This window comes from Hippocampus zosterae, chromosome 19 (genome assembly GCF_025434085.1).
Source record: "Hippocampus zosterae strain Florida chromosome 19, ASM2543408v3, whole genome shotgun sequence".
Lineage (NCBI taxonomy): Eukaryota > Metazoa > Chordata > Actinopteri > Syngnathiformes > Syngnathidae > Hippocampus > Hippocampus zosterae.
In genome coordinates, this window is record NC_067469.1 from 4,302,636 (window position 1) to 4,321,707 (window position 19,072).

General features: G+C 48.6%; 1 protein-coding gene across 10 annotated transcripts in view; it reads right to left on the reverse strand.

Annotated features, from left to right (window-relative positions):
• syne1a (spectrin repeat containing, nuclear envelope 1a) overlaps positions 1-19,072 on the reverse strand; it is a 95,358-nt gene that overhangs the window by 43,698 nt on the left and 32,588 nt on the right. For all 10 annotated transcript variants that reach the window (XM_052052396.1, XM_052052393.1, XM_052052395.1 and 7 more), the window contains 30 exons: positions 18,846-19,012; positions 18,609-18,762; positions 17,801-18,432; positions 17,521-17,700; positions 16,823-16,976; positions 16,541-16,699; positions 15,555-15,737; positions 15,360-15,461; positions 14,977-15,180; positions 14,524-14,731; positions 13,941-14,053; positions 13,513-13,718; positions 13,284-13,445; positions 12,934-13,213; positions 12,621-12,793; positions 12,223-12,532; positions 11,978-12,142; positions 10,888-11,247; positions 8,359-8,495; positions 7,018-7,195; positions 5,162-5,344; positions 4,264-4,407; positions 3,280-3,435; positions 2,102-2,266; positions 1,826-1,998; positions 1,420-1,573; positions 1,185-1,328; positions 938-1,102; positions 542-859; positions 288-443 (listed from right to left, as the gene is read on the reverse strand). In XM_052052396.1, coding sequence (XP_051908356.1) covers positions 288-443; positions 542-859; positions 938-1,102; positions 1,185-1,328; positions 1,420-1,573; positions 1,826-1,998; positions 2,102-2,266; positions 3,280-3,435; positions 4,264-4,407; positions 5,162-5,344; positions 7,018-7,195; positions 8,359-8,495; positions 10,888-11,247; positions 11,978-12,142; positions 12,223-12,532; positions 12,621-12,793; positions 12,934-13,213; positions 13,284-13,445; positions 13,513-13,718; positions 13,941-14,053; positions 14,524-14,731; positions 14,977-15,180; positions 15,360-15,461; positions 15,555-15,737; positions 16,541-16,699; positions 16,823-16,976; positions 17,521-17,700; positions 17,801-18,432; positions 18,609-18,762; positions 18,846-19,012 — 5,985 coding nt within the window. The remainder of the gene's footprint in view (positions 1-287; positions 444-541; positions 860-937; positions 1,103-1,184; positions 1,329-1,419; positions 1,574-1,825; positions 1,999-2,101; positions 2,267-3,279; positions 3,436-4,263; positions 4,408-5,161; positions 5,345-7,017; positions 7,196-8,358; positions 8,496-10,887; positions 11,248-11,977; positions 12,143-12,222; positions 12,533-12,620; positions 12,794-12,933; positions 13,214-13,283; positions 13,446-13,512; positions 13,719-13,940; positions 14,054-14,523; positions 14,732-14,976; positions 15,181-15,359; positions 15,462-15,554; positions 15,738-16,540; positions 16,700-16,822; positions 16,977-17,520; positions 17,701-17,800; positions 18,433-18,608; positions 18,763-18,845; positions 19,013-19,072) is intronic.

Below are 19,072 nucleotides of genomic sequence, written 5' to 3' on the forward strand. Positions count from 1 at the left end.
GGTGACTACTTCAATGTTTCACTGCTAAAACAAACGTCCAAACACTCGATGGAATAAAGTCCATGATGAAAGCATCTTTTTTTTTTTTTTTTAAATACAAAGCACACATTGTAAATCCCTTTCCAAAAATACACAGGAATGGATCAAGCTGAGCTCCATGAGATTGGATCATTGCTTAATTAGCTGGATTTTATTTATCTGTAGTCGTCATTTATCTGTGTGTGTGTGATTGTGTTGCTTGAACACATTTGCGAGGCGGCCGGCGATTCCAAGGAGAAAACAAGCACCTGTATGCCGAGCAGCAGGGAGTGGTAGCGTTCAATGAGCCGGGTTGCCGTGACGCTGACGCGACCGCTGATGTCGGTTTCTTGCAGAGCTTGCTGGGCCACGGAGGAGAGGCCGTCCACTTCGCTTTGGCGCGCCAGCACCGTTTCAAGACACAGCTGTTCACGAGCAGCACAGCAAAGAATAGAATATAAACGAGGGAACATGTGAAGGAGAGCTTTGTTTGTTTTTTTTTGGGGGGGGGGGACGCGGATACCTTGAGTTTCTTCAGCTCAGTCTCCTTCGTGCTTCTGTCTGACTTGCGGTGAGGCCTCAAACCGATCTCCTCCTCCATCTCCTCCAGCCAGCGACCCAAACTGAGGAACGTCCGGCCCATCTCTCTCACTCTGGTCAGGGTGGAGTTCAACTGCGCCTGAGTGTCTGCCAGCTGGGCCTGGTAGCCCCCCCACTCCTGCTGCGCTGTGTCAAGGGCTCTGTCCTCGATCTGGGGGACGCCCCAAGGAATGACCCGCTCTCTGCTGCTCAGCACCGAAGACAGCAGCGATTGGCCGTCCGAGCGGCGCTGCTGTAGAATCTTTGAGAAACAGACGTGAGAGTGAATACGGTGCCCCGCCGCCTATAATGCGGTTGAACGACTTTTCAGTTTGATGACCTGAAGCTGTTCCAGTGTTTCCTCAAGTGTGTCCACGTTACCCTCTGGATGGGACAACGATGCCAGAGTGGATTGCTCCTGCTCCAGCCAATCTTCAAACACATGCAGCCCTCGTTGATACTCCTGGTGGGTTAGCACTAGCCCCTTGGCCTTATTAACTGCGTTCTTGTGAAATAAAAACAACAAAAATAAGCGCCGATCATTCCGAAACAGCAAAAGCAGAGCAAAGCAAAACACTGTGACGTACCTTGGCTTTTTCCTGCAGGGTGCTGTATCTACTCTGGAGCTGCTTCACTTCGTGCCGGGTATTGCAGTGTTCCGCCATGTTGGCCCCCTTTGATGCGATCGTCTCCAGGGGGCAACTGTGACTCAGCACTTCTTCAAACAAAAGCTGCAATGAACGAACACACACACACGTTCATTGTCGGGAGAAACTTTCGCTTTCACTTCCACATTTTTCAACATTCATGCATGCGTTGTACCTTGGTCTTGCCCAGGTTTGCGGTCTTGTCTCTCATCTCTGCATACTGTCTGTCCGAGCAGCTCAGTGTTTCTTCGACGCGGTCCATCCAGAGCACAAACTGACCCACATCCTCCTGATAGCTGGTCCATTGTGACAAGGCGCCCTCCAGCTGGCTGTTAATGCAGAAAGGCGATGTTAACTCACGAGCATAGCCACAAGTTCGAGGACAGTGAACCAGCTTTCACGCCCGCCCACTAAAGGGGAAAACCTTTACAGTATGTTGGATTTTCGTTTATCGCGGGTGGTTTTGGTCCCCATTAACCGCGATAAACGAGAGATTATTGCAATGTGTCATGAACTATTCTAACACACTTTAATAAACAGCTGAAAAGTGCAGGGGGCTCTCCTTTCCACTGGCTCACAACCTTTTGCATTTGATGGAGGAAGACAATAGGGAGTCCCACGAGTCCTTGAGGTCTTGGATCTGTTTCCGGATGACCGGGACACCCTCGGCCGACGTGTTTCGCTGAACGGCTTCCCCCCTGGTGAGCAGCATCTTTAGTTGGATCTCCCGCTCTTGGCGGGCAGCAAGCAAAGCCTGCGCACACGGAGCCACAATTGAACTCGAATGGCAGTTCGATTGTCAAACCACTTCAGGTTTTCCAGTTGCCTTAATCGTAGTTTCTTCGCTTCCTGCCTACCTCCAGCTGTAACATTCGGTCCTCCAGCACGACTTTATCAGAGGTGGTGGAAGTGCAAGTGGCGAGGACAATCTGGGCCTCGCACACCCATTCCTGGAGCTCTTTGAGACCCTCTGAGAAGAGGCGATGCTCCCCGACCACACGCTCAATCCTGGAGGCCTTGTCCTACACAAAAATAAGACCGGGAACAGAGTCGCAGGAAGTGAGTATCTCGACGGCACAGGACACTATACAAGAAAAGTCATTTAACGCAACACTGCGGTTGTGTCGCGTTTCTTGTCCAGTCATTTTGTCACAAGTCATCTTTCATACATATTTATTCATTCATTCATTCATTCATCTTCCAAACCGCTTGATCCTCACTAGGGTCGTGGGGGGCGCTGGAGCCTATCCCAGCCGTCTTCGGGCAGTAGGCGGGGGACACCCTGAATAAGTTGCCAGCCAATCGCAGGGCACACAGAGACAAACAACCATCCACACTCACACCTAGGGACAATTTAGAGCGTCCAATCAGCCTGCCATGCATGTTTTTGGAATGTGGGAGGAAACCGGAGCACCCGGAGAAAACCCACGCAGGCCCGGGGAGAACATGCAAACTCCACACAGGGAGGCCGGAGCTGGAATCGAACCCGGCACCTCTGCACTGTGAAGCCAACGTGCTAACCACTGGACTACCGGGCCGTCCCATACATATTTAATGTCCACATAATTTAATCGAGGAGCAAGGCAGAACTGCAACGCTAATCTGCACTTTCAAAAAACCCATTAACTCATTCAGTACCAGCCAATTCTGGACCAAGCCTGAAAAGACGTTTCAAAACGTCTTTGGGAGTGAATGAGTTAAAAAATAAAAGGTTTTCCAAGTAGTCTCAATGGCAATAAATCTTGTGAAAACGCTCTGTCTGTCCCCACTGACAAGCACGCATGATCCAATGGATCCGTTTAATGAGGACGTGAAAAAGGTCAGCTGCCGCTGCACTGCCACGTTTCACACATTTGACATTTTTGGATGAAGCTAACACCGCCTATGCCCTTTCTTGTGCTGATAAGGCTCGTAGGTATGACGTGGACCGTTTTCGGAATGCAGAGACAAATGAACCCGAGTGCAACAGAACTTAACAAGAGGGAAAGTTCACGAGAAAAATGGCAAGTCATGAGCCACCGTTTTTTTTTTTAACCTTGGTCAAGTTGCAGAGAGCCAAGTACTGTGCGGACAGCTGGGACACTCGATGGAGGAAGCCCTTGCCCGCCGCCTGACCCTCCCACAGACCGTGAGCTCTTTCCCTGAGGCGGCCCAATTCCGTATCCCGAGTGGCCATCTCTTCCAGGACACTCTGGTGGAGCACACAGAAGACAATGTGTCAGATATGCAAACCGGCCAACCATTTTTTGTTGTTTTGTTTGATAGCGCTTGTGCTCATTTGGGTTGCGGGTGAGCTGGAGCCAATCTCAGCTGTCTGGTAAACTGCTTATACTTGAGGTGCAATTGGTTGCTGGGCCAGAAAAAAAAAACGGCGACAGGCAGAAATATCAACAGTGAGCTTTGCGATGGGCTTGATGTATTTCCCCCTCCATTGTCAGTTTTGTCTTTTTATGCGTCCGTCAATGTTCTACCTCACCCCCCACCCCCACCCCCACCACCACCTCACACACTTTTTTTTTGTCTCTGCCAGACATGACAGATTCTGTTATCGCATGCAAGGAAAAAAAAGGCTTTTGACAGAAGGGGATTTAATTAGATTCCCCCTGACTTTGCCTTTGACTATTATGTCAAGCCGTTGCTCTATTTTGATCCACTGGTGCTCAACAAATATAATTAGGTCTTCTCCCCCCCACCCCATCTGATTTCAGATTACACTTTAGGGAGCCTTATCTGATGGGGAGCTACGAGTATTTTGGTGCCCTTGAAAAATCAGCTGGTCCATTTAGGGGATTACAAGGAAAAAACGACGTTCAAAAATAGTATCTGAGCGATCGTGTTGAAGGGATTTTGACATTTATGTTGCTCTTAAAATGCAGTGCACCTTTAAATTTGGTCTACTGAGGTATAAGAACTGTTTTGCGATCACTTTATATTTACAAAAAATAATAAATAAAAATTCTAACAACAATATCGGGCATCAAACATGACATGTTTGAAATCGGGAGTGCTAGATCATTACCTGCAGTTTGCCAAGCTCTTGTTTCTTGGCCGAGAGGTCGTGTAGTCGAGCGCTGCTCTCCTGAACTCTGACCTCAGCGCCGTTCAACCACTCCTGCAGTGGCTCGGCACTGGCCTCGAACTCCGTCATCTGACACCTCAAGCTCTAGACGGGGCATTCAGTCGATCGAAACGTGACAACAAAGCGTGAAATGTACCATGCTGCACAAATGCGGGCAACTCAAAAATGAAAAGCAAACAACGGCAATGGAATGAGAAGAAAACAAAACAGAGACCCTCCCGCCCAAACAAAGCCTTTGTTCAAATAATATGACAAGAAGATTGAATTAGGAAAGATGCTAATTGTATTTTCCGATGCCACCCGGTAGCTTTTTTTTTAAAATCTTCCGATAGCCCCTGTACTTTCATTTAATTTAAGCCGTGCGCTGCTGCAAAGGCCAGTTGATGTGAGTATTACTTTGGGCGTGCATGTCTGCGCGTGTGTCTATTAACGTTTGGCTTTTATTGAAGAAAGCACTTGTGTATAAAAAAAGTCTCTGTAAATAAAGTATGATTGACGGAATTTATTGGTGAAGCGAATAGTGGCACGACATCACAATATTTAGACACGTGATCTTGTATAGGGAATATTTGAGTATTACAGTTTAAAAAGAGATACTGAAATTCTATTCATGTACTAAGGGAAACATTTTGTGATTTTTATTGATTATTATCGGATGATAGGAGCTGAGAGTTTATGAACTGCGGATTTAATTTTTTTTTTTATGGGGATCACAAACTGTCTAACACTCAACTGAATCTGAGGCGGGAAGACAAGGCAACTGAAGTAAACTTGACCATCTGGTGGAAACACGGCGTAATAATTGCTAACAAAAGCTAACGGGAGAAAAAAAAAATACCTTGAGCGCGTCCTCCCTCAGCTGAAGGTTATTCATCAAGCTCCTCCAGTCCTCTCTGGCGTTTGCCGCTTTGGCCTTGATCCCCTCAACTCGCTCTTTGGACACCACCGCCATGAGCAGCTCCCCGCTGGCTCCCACTGTACTCAGTCTGGCCTGGCCGTGCTCCCTGTCACTCAAGAACTCCTTGAGGGAGGGGGGGACAGCAAACACAGACAAAAGGAGCTGTTGAATACACACACCTACAATGTGGTTAAAAAGTGTCCTCGACTCATTCACTAAGACAAGCGTGTGTCTCAAAGTCTCACGTTACACTTTCAGATGCGGCAATTAGTCAAGAGTCATTACGGATTCCTGATGCGTGGGCGGGGCTTGACCGGCGTAGGTGGATAAGACAAGTCAAGTGTTTTTTTTTTTAACATACTGTAGCTCCTCCATGCACGCGCTAACACAAAACAACCCTCCCTCGGAGCTCAGACGATGACAGCAACGCAGCAGGGACCACTCCACCATCTGTGCTGTGAGCGCATCGCACACACACACATGCATACATACACACACACACCCCGGCTTGTTTTTGTCTCCAAACTTCTCGCTTTTTTTTAATCTCCCTCCACCCCTTTGCCAGAGTAAGTGTACACCGCCAATTAAGTGAGGCTGATGCAGCGCGGCTATCTTCCCCCAAACGCCCCCCCACCAGCCGTCGTCCTCACCCCTCCCACGCCGTCCCTCCTGGAGGTCAGCCATGTGGAAATATTGTTCCACATTCCTCACCAGGTCAATGATAAATAAAACATGGCTCTCTTTTTCTCTGCCGCCATACAATCGTCACGTTCCCTCTCATCCTGACAAAAGCAACTTCCGAAGGAACGCCCTTCTTTGAAAACCTCGGCGACAATAGGGGACAAAAATAGAATAAAGCGCAGATCTGAATTGGATTTTTTTGTTGTCGTCACGTGACTTGTCTGCTAAGAAATGCCTCCAACACTAGCTTTCTTGTTGTGACAGCCACAGGACGGTAATTAGGAGGAAAGTAATAACCGAAGATGGCGGGACATCTACTTTCACAGACAACCACCTGCCTCTTAGACGGGTGCCCTGGGGTGCTCCAGAAAGGCGGCCAGGATGTTGACACCTGCTAGCTTAGCATCTGGGAGGAAAAACACTGGAGGAGGACGCTAACAGAGGAGCACCCCCCCCCACCCCGCTTTTCCGGAAAAAAAAAAGAGAGCACCCCTCTCGGCCATGTGGACATTGTTTCAAGCTCAAAACAAAAAGACAAACATTCCGGTTACATTTTTAGGGTACATTGTTATTTTGTAGCTATGTAATGACTGTGTTCCATTTTATAAATTCATTCATCTTCCGAGCCGCTTGATCCTCACTAGGGTCGCGGGGGGTGCTGGAGCCTATCCCAGCAGTCTTCGGGCAGTAGGCGGGGGACACCCTGAATCGGTTGCCAGCCAATCACAGGGCACACAGAGACGAACAACCATCCACGCTCACACTCACACCTAGGGACAATTTAGAGTGTTCAATCAGCCTGCCACGCATGTTTTTTGAATGTGGGAGGAAACCGGAGCACCCGGAGAAAACCCACGCAGGCCCGGGGAGAACATGCAAACTCCACACAGGGAGGCCGGAGCTGGAATCGAACCCGGTACCTCTGCACTGTGAAGCCGACGTGCTAACCACTGGACTACTGGGCCGCCCATTTTATAAATGTTTTTTTTTTTTTTAATAGGACAGTGCATATTCACATATGTGCAAAGCTTTGCTGTAAACAACCCAGATGTTGCCTAATGCTAATTTACAACTATAGTCATCCTCCGGCGGGTCTTAAAAACGATATGTCTTACTTGTATTCTTTGCAGGGCGGCGGAGGCCTCTGCCACACTCTGCGGCGCATCGAAGCATTTGGCGGTGCAGATTTTCGCGTTGACCAGCCACTGCTGAAAGTCTCGCAGGGCGGCACGGAAGCGTTGCTCCAACAGCCGTTCTTTATTTTGGCACTCCCTGGATGCGCGGAGACTGAGACTGCAGCACCAAAAGAGGAAAAGGCGACAAAGAGATGGTGAGACACTGTAACATAGCGTGCTGTCTTTGACATGACAAACGAAGGGATGGTGTGGCTGCGAGATGAGGAACACGCAGGTGGAGAGATGGAAAAGTGGGTGAAGTGGAAGCAATGGGGTAAAGAGACAGAACGGGGTGTGGGGGGACTGGGGGGGGACGGCATCAGTCGAGAGGCGACATATGAGCGGGGCAAGAGTTCACGCGGGTGATAATATGAGGGATGACAGCTTGATGCTGCGAGGGAAAGGGTGATGTAAAGACATAATGACGGGGATATTTAGCAGAACGCACACTGTATGATTAAAGGAGAGGCTGAGATGCACTCCTTCGATGGGAACATCAACTGGCACCTTGAACTGGGGGAGCACTGCTGCTTCCCTTTCATGTAACACACGCACTGGCCACATTATTAGGCACATGTTCTATTTATAGCCATCCAGACCATCTTGAGGCCAAACAGGTGGCACACAAGATTATTTTATGAGTAGCGAATAGCCGTCCATAGAAGTTCTTGAATATCCGTATCAAACGGTTGGTTTGAAATGTACGGGCAGCCTCATTAGCATAAATAACAGCAAAGAGGCACAAATGCCAAAACAACCACAGCGAACAAACACAGGTGAGGCGACACGTCGCTTAGCAACCGGTGGCTCTGTCAACATTCCACTTCATCAGCTTGACACCTGTCATGTTTTTAAGATGGCCACACGCACAATCGTCGAAATGAAGTAAGATTGCACAAACATTGATTGGACAGTTCTCATCGGGCGCCGCGAACTCTCACAACGTGCCGTCCTCCCCCCCAAGAGTGAACGAATGGGGAAAAAAAATCTATTCTAAAGAGGCAAAGTAGAGCTCAATGTGAGACTCACTGCAGTTTATTAAGTTTTAATTCTGTCCTAAGTGTTCACAATGCAATCAATCAACAATTGTCAAGTGGCACCGTGTAACTTTTTGGCGCCATTTTGAGAAAAATGCTTTTGCCGAAAGTCATTATTTCGTCATGATTTAGCAGTCTGCTGAAAATTCCAGTGGAGTGATACACATTAACACATGCATTCACTTCCTCGCCTAATTCTTAAGCGCAATGTGCTCGCGTTAAAAATAAATAAATAAAAACTCACCCGTTGTGTTGCTTGATGACAGCCGTGACGCGCTCCGACTGCGAGCCCAAGTCTCTGGAGTACTGCACCAGTTCGTTCAGTTGACCCTTCAACTTCTCTGCCATTGGCTCGACGCTTTGCAGGCCCTCCAGTATGTCCTGAACGACACAAAACGTAGCCCGGCTGGCTCAGTGCGTACGTGTTTGCGCATGACACCGATCAGTTAAGTGCCTTCACAATCGCATTCCTGTTCACGCCAGAGCTGGAGCCACACACTCGTACTCAAAGTGCAGCATGTACAAAAGCATGTCTGTTTCTTCAAGGCGCGAGGCAGAGGCAGGAAGGAGGCGAGCGCAATCTCTTCCCGCTCTCCTCAGCGCGCCTCTCACGCTGCATTCGGTCGATCATCAAATCCTGTCCCGTGAAATATGTGTTGCCTCCCTCGCTCTCTGACGTATAACCAATAAACATCTCGCCCTCCCCTCCCTCGCTTGCTTGCTTTCCCTCCTCCTCATGCAGTCTCTCTCACGCACTCTCCCGGAGGAATTCAGCTGTCAGCCGGCGCAGATGCGGGACTGCCTCAAGAAAAAAGCACACAGGAAACGGGAGGGAGGAGAGGCTGACTCCTCCTCTGCGCCGTGCTTTGGACAGCATGGCCGAAGAGGCTCGGGGAGGGCGGGGGTGGGGGGGGGGGGTGTTAGTGCGAAAGCTGATGTTAAGACAGCGTTGGAAAGGGAGAAGTCAAATCGCAAACATCCGGAAAGAGGCAGAGCGAGGCTGGGAGGGAAGCGGACGCTCAAAGGAAGTTATCACCGCACACGAACAAGCGAGGGGAATCCAATCAGCGACTTGCCTCCAAAACAAGGCATCCAAATTGAATCCTACGGGCAACGTTCCGAGTTGCTTCCAAAACACTCAAGAGATCCAGAGGCGGATTAATGAATCCAGATTATATATACCATACCAAAATTATCCAGTTTCCCGATCCCTATCATGATCACAATCAGTTTGTTTTTAATTCCAAGGCGCACAACAAAAAGGATCCAAACAGATTCAAAACAAATTTTAACTGAGAACAAAAAAAAATTATGGTTCGATAAGGATCCAGGGCGGCCCGGTAGTCCAGTGGTTAGCACGTCAGCTTCACAGTGCAGAGGTACCGGGTTCGATTCCAGCTCCTGTGTGGAGTTTGCATGTTCTCCCCGGGCCTGCGTGGGTTTTCTCCGGGTGCTCCGGTTTCCTCCCACATTCCAAAAACATGCGTGGCAGGCTGATTGAACACTCTAAATTGTCCCTAGGTGTGAGTGTGAGCGTGGATGGTTGTTCGTCTCTGTGTGCCCTGCGATTGGCTGGCAACCGATTCAGGGTGTCCCCCGCCTACTGCCCGAAGACAGCTGGGATAGGCTCCAGCACCCCCCGCGACCCTAGTGAGGATCAAGCGGTTTGGAAAATGGATGGATGGATAAGGATCCATTCTCAAATAAAGGATTTTCTGGGGGGGAAAAAATAAAAAATGAAATAAAAAAATCGAAAGTCTCATTCCTTATCCAAGCGTTAATCCGCTCATTTCTCTTGTCCTTCATCGCATCCACATTGCCTCACTTCATATGAATCGGTTCGGAAAACGGTGGCAAAGGTTTTGTCTTGTTACCTGATTGCGAACCAAATTTTATGCAAATCACCATGAAAACATAATCAGTTCAACATTCCATGACATCAAATGTCTTCCAAATCAAGTCACATAATTTGAATTCTGGTAATCAGCAGAAGTAATTAAAGAAGGAAAAAATAAAGCCCAAACAATCCTGGATTGGCACTGAAATGTAATGATTTTTTTTTCTCATCACCCCTCCACAAAGTTTTTGCCTAATCCTGCTCCGGCAAACAATCTAAAATGTCAATGAAAACGTAAGGTCCTTGCCAAAGGCGAAGTCATGGAGGGGGAGGTGGAGGAATTGATGAGTAGAAAATGAGGTTGAGTGATTGGATTGCAGTCGTGTCTGCCTGGTTGTTTCAGTAAAGCTGATTTACAGACTAATGTGTTTTTTTTTGTTAGCTTTTTTTTCTCCACTGATTGACAAAAGGAAAAACATAATCGCCGATGGAGAAAGCAGAATGCATTTTTTTTTCATTCTTGCAATGCAAACACACTCACAATATACAATTAGAGGAAACCGCTGACAGATAATAAATCCCATCGGTGAGCCGGCCTGCCCAAACAGAAGCAATGGCCTACATTTACAACCTCAACTCTGAATTCTTTTTCTGCTCAATTGTATTCATTTAATCCCAACAGATGGTTCTCTTCATTTCATGGCGTTTCTCTTAGCTGCGTTGCCACGTGCAATTTTCATTTGGACCAATCAGGTTTCAGCAACTGTGTGCTCCAATGCTAGCTAGGAATCAGTGTGTAATGAAACAGCTAATAACCAGTACTTTCCCAGATGATGTACTTGGCCCATTTGCGTAATATTCTATTGCATTTTTGTATAGTATCAAAGGTTTCTATAATTATGATGTATCGGTAGTGGTTATGTTAACATTCGGTACCTTAGCCAACTGCCATCCCGTCACCGCTTCCCCGCCATTGCACAGTCCCTCAGCTCTCATCAGCTCCTGGCTCCACCCCCTGAGTCGGGCGTCCAGCTCTTTCGAATCGTCATCCAGCCGAGTCGTCCGACGCTCGCACTCTTCCTCGGAGGCGGCGGCGGAGGCGAGTGCCCCCTCCAGGCCGTCCCTGGCCCTCAGGGCGGCGCCCTCCCATTGCTCCAGCGCCTGGGAAAGCGTCCCCAGCTGCCGGTCCATGGCTTCGCAGCCCCCCGCTGCCGTGTGCTCCGCCGTCGACGTGGCGGTCCGTCGCACGGCGCCGAGGCGCTCGCGGCCTTCTAGGAGGCGGCACTCTACGCGCTCCTGAAGGGTTGAGAGGAAGCAAAGTTGCTAAGGAAACCGTGGCTGTAGAAACTGCAACCTGAGGATGAGCAGTCAATGCTATTTATAAAGTCGCCTCGAGTGCGAGAGTGTGGAATTCAACACCATCACTGACTGTACGTGTCTGTTTGCGTTCTTCACACCGGGGCTCCTCAAACACTAATTTATTAAGTGATAATTGGGATCCGAGCGTGAAAATTAAAATGCAAATCATTTTACCAACTTGCTTATAACACACACTGCTCTCCCTTACCTTTATTCACAGTCTAATGAACTAATAGTCTAATAAATATTTTAATATTTTTATAAATATTATTATAAATATACTATATAAATCAGGATTGTATTGTAGTGAAATGTCCTTGAGGACTTTTTTTAAAATTCTATGACAGCGGAACTAACTGTTCTGAATCTGATCACATTTCTTCCATGCGCTGTCCTCCTTAACTCATTCACTCCCAAAGACATTTTTAAACGTCTTTTCAGACTTGGTTCAGAATTGGCCGCTACTGAATGAGTTAATAGTACATGAGAAAGATTAAAGAATCCGTTACTATAGCAACACATGCTATCTGGGAGACACCATTTGGAGATGGTGCACTTGGACCATTAAGTCACCCATTAATTTTTTTAGAGCAATTGATAAAAATTCCGGTTTCTACATCAATACCAGACAAGAAGTTGTATTTGGCTGGCCAAAAGGACATCTTACCCTCACTTTGTGTAGCTTCTTCTGGATAGAGGCAGAGTCTCCCGACGTTCCGGACCAATGCTGTAGCTCCTCCCCCGCGGTCATCAGCCAATCAGTGAGCTCCCGGACAGCCTCCAAGTATTCCTGGTGTTCCAGCACCACGCTCTGTGCCAGGCGTACTTTCTCCTAGAAGAAACCCACAAGCACTGTCAACATGATGTTTTTTTGGGTGACCTGAAGTCAGGACCAGTCGATGTCCTTCGCACCTCCACCAAACCTGCCAGCTCGTCGAATTGCACCTGCAGCTGCGTTCGAGCACCGTGATTAAAACCGGCGTCGCCGGTTTTCTTAAAGAGTTCTCTTGCTTTTTCCTCCAGGCTGGACAAGGCCAACTGGTGGTCTGCCATGTCGGCCAGCAGGGCCCGCAGTCTCTCCAACTGCGCCGCCTTTTCTCTGGGCCCTAGCTGCGGGGCGAGGGAGGCCCGCACTTCCTGCTCCACGGCCTCCATCCAGCGCCTGAGCTGGGATGTGTCTTCCAGGTAACCGGCCCACTGGGACACCGTCCACTCAAGACGACTGACGAAAACACACATTGTACTTGATAAAAATGTACTAACTGCATACGCAGGAGGGAGTGAGGTGTAGTTTCAACGGGCCTTCGTACCTGTGGCAGCTCATGGCCGTCACAAGAATTGTGGCCCAGGCGTCCCCCACCTCCCGGAGTTGCGAGCGCACCACTTCCTGTCCGGAGGCGCCGTAGCTGCGCATAGCGATCTCGCCCTTACCCATCGCCATATTCAGTTTGACCTCGCCCTCGCCTTTGAAAAGCAGGATATCCTGTGCAAAGAGCCAGGTTCAAAGAATTTGTATCGATGGACTCAAACGCACCAGTCCGGGCAAGTTGGAATTGTGAAGAAACAGCACCCTTAAGTGTTGAGCGGTTGCAATGGCAGCAAAGTTGGGTCATTTGTCCTCACCTGCACAGACTCCAGTCTCTGCTCCAACTGCTCTTTGGTGCCCATGGTGCTATCAACCGTGCCCAGCTTCTCCTGGATTTCTTCTAACCAGGCCCACACGCCCTGCAAGGTCTCCCCAAAGGCCTGGTTCTCCTGGCAGCCTCGGAGCTTCCCGCTGGCGGCTTTGAGCAGAGCCTGGTGATCCATCTGGAGTCTGCCCGCCGCTCGGACCTCTTCGCCTGACCCGCGTCCTGCTTCGGACAAGGACCGGGCGTCCTGGATGATACGCTCAATACAGTCTCTGAAAGAGAATAAAATATGTGAGTATTTGACAGCTCATCAGAGGAAACGTTTAAAATAATTATTTATACCGTCTCTCTAAAAGCTCCCGATGGAGGTTTTCCACCCTCTCCAGTTCCTCTTTGGTGTCAGGGGCACCTTGTTGGCTGTCTGCCACAAGAAGAGGCTCCCTGTTGAGGCCGAGCCCCATCTGCTTAAGCCATTCCCTGACACCTTCTACGGCATCGTCAAAACTAAAGAGGAGAGGAGTTGAGAATGCATTCGTTTTGGCAACGGCGTCACGGAAAATTGTTCCCTTACCTTTTGAGGAGACGAATGCTGTCCCCCAGAGCTTGCTGGCTCTGGGAACATTCATCCAGGAAGCTCTTCCACTCTCGCTGGCAGCAGGACAAGTTCTCCTGCAGCTGAGTTGCTGCAGCTTTTGGCAGGTGGAGGCGGAGCCTCTCTGCCTCCTCACAAACCTGAGAGAGACGCTTCTCACCCTCTGAATTCCATTGTGCTGAAGACTGTGTACGTTGGAAGGAAGGCGAGAGAGATTATTGTGGTTGAATTCAATCCATGAGCTGAATTCGGCACAATATTAAACAGAATCGGAGTCAATACCCGATAGCAGGGGTGGGCAAACGTTTGTGCTCAAGGTTTTATTATTATTTTTGAACCATCAGAAGCATACTTGGCCGCGTAGCGTCACCAGAAAGGAAAATAACAACACATTGTAGCAGTAGTACCTCAAGTTTTTGCATCTTTGCTGTGAGGTTGCAAATGTCTCCTGACAGCTTTGAGCATTCGTTCAACTCCATCTTCAATCCCGAGAGCCAGGAGTGGAATTCTTGGAAAAGCTCTGCAAGGCAAAATAACAAACACAGACACATGAAAGGGAAAGCTGTAACAATTCCTTGCCGCTGTGGTGGAAGAGTGAAGGAACTAAAAGGGAAAAAGCGTGGCCCCCAATGCAGATGGCAGGGCGAGGAGTGTCCGCACAGTTGCCGTGGCTACCAGGCCGAAATGATTCCCTCGGGAGCGAATGTGACAGGAGCAGCATTAGGAGGCACAGGTGCGTCTCGGTGTTTTAAGAGAGCACTTGTGGCGCCAGACAGTGATCGACCATGGACTGTGTGCCACTTAAGTGTGCTCTGGGGGAAAATCAACACTAAATCTGATGCTAATCTCGATCATCAACAGACAATATGGGATCAAGTAGGATTAATCGTTTGATTTAAGGGCTGGTTTCATCGCAAGCTGCTTGATGACTGAAAAAGTCATTCTGCATCCAGGGTCTATTATGAACTGTGGAGTGGTGTTCTGTCTCACGGTTCAAGTGGAGGTGCAGTACATCCTGGAGGTTGCCTCTGGCCTTGGCGCAACGCTGGGTGACCGCTTCGGTGCGCTGGGCGACAACTGTGAAGTCGGCGGAGAGACGAGAGAGCTCCGGAGTGGGATGAGACCTGTTTAAGGTGCTCAGAGACTCTCGGGCTGAGTCCATGTCTGCCCTCTGCTGCTCGACAACATCCTGAAGACCCTTGTGAAATCACGAGGACATCATGTCAATAGTGAAGCCTCTTTTTAGTGCAGGTATGTTGCACAGCCACGTGCTATCGGTAAAAATTAGACAGTATATAGAGTGTATCATCAGAATAATTTAAAAAAGTTGTTTTCCATCTCGTATCTGGAAAAAATTCAGATACCAGTCATCATTGTATACTGTACGTACACCGTCCAGAACAGCAAAACAGTGACCAACGTATTTATGGGAGAGTAGCATACCTTAATAGCAGAAATGTCTTCAGGGGAGGGGTCCTCATTGAGACTCGACAAGGAATCCTCGACTTTTTCGAGCCTCTCGGTCATCCTGGACATGAGGTCGTGCAGTCGCTGCTTCTGGAATGTGAAGTCGTTGAGAGTGCGTTTGGTCTGGGTGAACACCTCCTGGATGTGGACCAACTTCTTCCTCAGATCGGACTCCAAAACCTAAGTCGAGAGAAGACGATAGGACGTAAACAAAAATCATCCCTGCATCCATCCATGCAGTCATGTATCGGGAGCCAGACAACCATTCCCCACTTGCGTTCCCACCGTCCCTTCGTGGAAATTGAATCCACGCTGCCCGCAACAAAGCCGGATTTGTTTCCATATCTTATCATCATCACCTGCATTTGTAAGGGAATTTCCTCCAGTTTAGCGTGCTCCTTCAGTTCCCACACTCTCTCCTGCAGAGTGTCCAGCGACTGCTTTCTCTTCTCCATTTCAGCCTGTACATAAAAGTCAATTAATTTTCAAGTCTCGCACATAGACACACATGCACGAGTCACTTTTCAAAAACATTGTTTGGAGTACGAACTGACCTGAAAGGCGACGAGGCGGGCCTCTGTGTCCTTGTCGCTCAGGTCGGTGACAATATCGGTGAGTTCGGCCATGGACCTGGCGGTGGTCCATTGGTTCATGTCCTGCTCCATCAGTTTGAGATCATCCCAGAGAGTCACACAGTAGCCTAATCTTTCGGTGTTGGTTTGAATTCTCTCGGACATCTTGGGGGGAATCATAAAAGTCTCATTTATTCGGCTGATAACCGCACCGGTTTGTATTGGTTTGCCTGTGATAAAAAAACTTGCTGGTTGCAAAGCATCCATTATAATAAATATGCTGTGAGGTGTAAATAAAAAATAAAGACGGTATTCTCCTTTCATGGACAAAATCTAATTAGCTGTCCACTGAAGGTAAACAATTTACTGGAGGAAATTTCACACTTGATGGATTTGATGAATGTGAGCATGATTGCCGTGCGACACAAGACAACATGTCAGGACTTGTTTGGATTTCTGGCTTATTAGTACGGACAGCTGAGCACCCAGCAAAATCCCACATAAAAAAACAACATAGGCGGCCCGGTAGCCCAGTGGTTAGCGCGTCGGCTTCACAGTGCAGAGGTACCGGGTTCGATTCCAGCTCCGGCCTCCCTGTGTGGAGTTTGCATGTTCTCCCCGGGCCTGCGTGGGTTTTCTCCGGGTGCTCCGGTTTCCTCCCACATTCAAAAAACATGCGTGGCAGGCTGATTGAACACTCTAAATTGTCCCTAGGTGTGAGTGTGAGTGCGAATGGTTGTTCGTTTCTGTGTGCCCTGCGATTGGCTGGCAACCGATTCAGGGTGTCCCCCGCCTACTGCCCGAGGACAGCTGGGATAGGCTCCAGCACCCCTCGCGACCCTAGTGAGGATCAAGCGGCTCAGAAGATGAATGAATGAATGAATGTTTAATAATTGCTCACGGAACTGCGCGTTGCCAACCCCGAACAATCCTGTTTGAATTGATTGAGGGCGCTTCTTGCAACTCACCTCGAACCACTGGGTCCTGAACGCCTCCATGTCTCTGTGGATGAGGATTGCGTCACAGTCAGGAATGCGATCCAGTTCTCTCAGAAGTTCCTCCGCCGTGCTGATGAGCTGCTCCATGTCCTCCTGCTTTTCTCTGAGCTCACCTAGCAGCTTCTCATGCTACGACACCGCCAGGCATGGGGGTTAAAATTGACTAAATGACCAGCGATATGTAAAATACAGGTGCAACTGCAATTGCAATAACGCAATGTCGCCGTGGGCCCAGGACGAAGCGGTTCTCACCAGCGAGAAGGACCTCATGGCCTCCTGAGCATTGTGGTTGTGATCGGGCAGGTTGTGAGCAAACGCCTTGGCTTTCTCCACCGAAGCATTGAGGATGGACCGCATGTGATGGTAATGGCGCAAAAGATGGAGTACTCCTTGACTCTGTTCCTGACTAAAAAAAAGAGCAAGAAAAAAAAAGCTGGAATGATAGCAGCTGACTAATTAGGGAAGATTTCTGTAGCAATCACATGCAAATGTCGAAGATCTGATGCTGAACTGAAATGCTGTGCAACTGAAATGTGAAGAAAAAAAAATTCTGAATTTTAGCTCCAAATAATGAAAACTGCAACAATGCCAAAATGCTAACAGCTACTATGCTAACATTTAGCACACAAAGGCCAATTGAGGTTAGTTGTACATCTTACAAGCATACTGGCTACATGGGGCCAACAATTTCTATTTTCTAATGAAAACCCATAAAATGCTGTCAGGCCAACAATTTGTATGCTCATGATAGCAAAGTGCTAACGCCTTGAAATCTTGTTCGATTTTGAGCTCATTGATCAAATGCTCACAGGCTAATAGTTGCATGCTAACATTGCAAAACGGCAAACCAGGAAGAGAAAACTTTAAGGATTCTTTATCTTAGGCTGTATTCATGTCTTGAGCATTTGCAGAGAAGGAAAGTGACTCTCTCTCTTGTATTTTGCACCAACCTTTTGGTGATGAGAGTGCTGACATAGTCCAAGGCGGCCTTGACCACATTCACATCTCTGAGGGCCTCCCCTGCCTGCTCGCTGTCTTTCTGGGCCAGCTGTCTTCCCTTCTCCTCTAACCACTGCTGGGACTGATGGAGGGACTGAAGCTCATCCTCCAGCTGGGTCAAGTAGCACAGCCTAGTAGACAGAGACAATGTTGTACATATCATACAGTGGTTACGTTCCAGACCCGCATTCTAGAGACAAGTATTGCTATTGTGTAAAATAGGATGTGTACCTGTTTTGAAATGCTTGCACAGAGGTCTCTGTGACCACCTCCTGGCTCACTTTACACTTCAATGACTCCAAATTCTTCATCACCTCCACCTTCTTCTCCCTAAAGGACTTCCACATAACTCTAAGGGCTTCCACTTCCCTCTGCCTCCATCCCAAAGTGCTCTGTGCCTCCTCCAGCGACGCGATGAGGCCCATGGTCTGAGCCCTGCAAGAGGTCCTTCCGCCCAAGTCTTCGGAGGCCCACAGGTGAAGGTGGGCTTCGCTCAGATGCCCGTCCAAGCAGGTGGCCTCGGCCTCAAGCTGGGCCACGTCCTTTGTGACCTCCCCTACCAGGCGGTGGAGCTCTTCTGCTTTAGAAGGATCCCAGTCCCCTTTCTTCGTAAGGTCCTCCTGAAGCCTGCGAACAGCCCGGGCCGCTTCTTCTCGCTTCTCTCGGTAGGACTTGAATTCGCTCAGACATTTTTTACGGAGATGCAATAGACGTTCGCACTCAGTGAAGGATTGTAGGCAACCTTCTTTCCGGGCTTGGAGCTGCTGCCGAGCTTCTGGGATAGAGCGTGGAAGCAGGGCAGACTCTCTTTGTTGGAGAGCCTCTTTTAATGAAGAGCAAGCCTTTAACTGAGACTCCAGCTCCTGGAATGAAAGCGTCAAACATATCTATTAACTCAGTAGTAAGCAGGACAAGAAGATGCATTGGAACCTGTATGGTTGAACCTTAATTTATACACATTTCCATTGCCTCAATAAGGGATTATTATTTCAAATAGAGAACATTTCCCATGTACAACAAACGACAACTAATGACTCACCTTGAGCTCTGCGAAGGCACTATCGAGATCAGCCACATCAATCTGAAGGGAACTTCTCATGACAGACAGGAAGTGCTCACTCTTTTGGCTCAGCGTCAAAAGAGCTTCGTCGAAAAGTTCCAGCTGCGACAACTGACACTGCAGCCGCTCGCGCCTAAAACAAGATTGAGAATCAAATGTTACGTGTATAGTCCTCGGAAGTACAATGCGTGAATCATTGGATGAAAAGTCGATTGCCTGTGTGTGATGTTGCTCTTCAATGAGACGTATCTCTCCTGAAGTTGGGTGAGCTCGTCTTTCAGCTCTTGGACTCGAGATTCGGGTGCAGATGGGTCGAGGCACGACACGATATGTAACAGACCCTCGAATAGGGCGTCACTGGAGGGGGTTTCAGTCTGTACCTCCTGCGGGAAAAAAAAAATAACGCAGCAGCTCAGTTTGAGACAGCAAACGGTTGACACCCA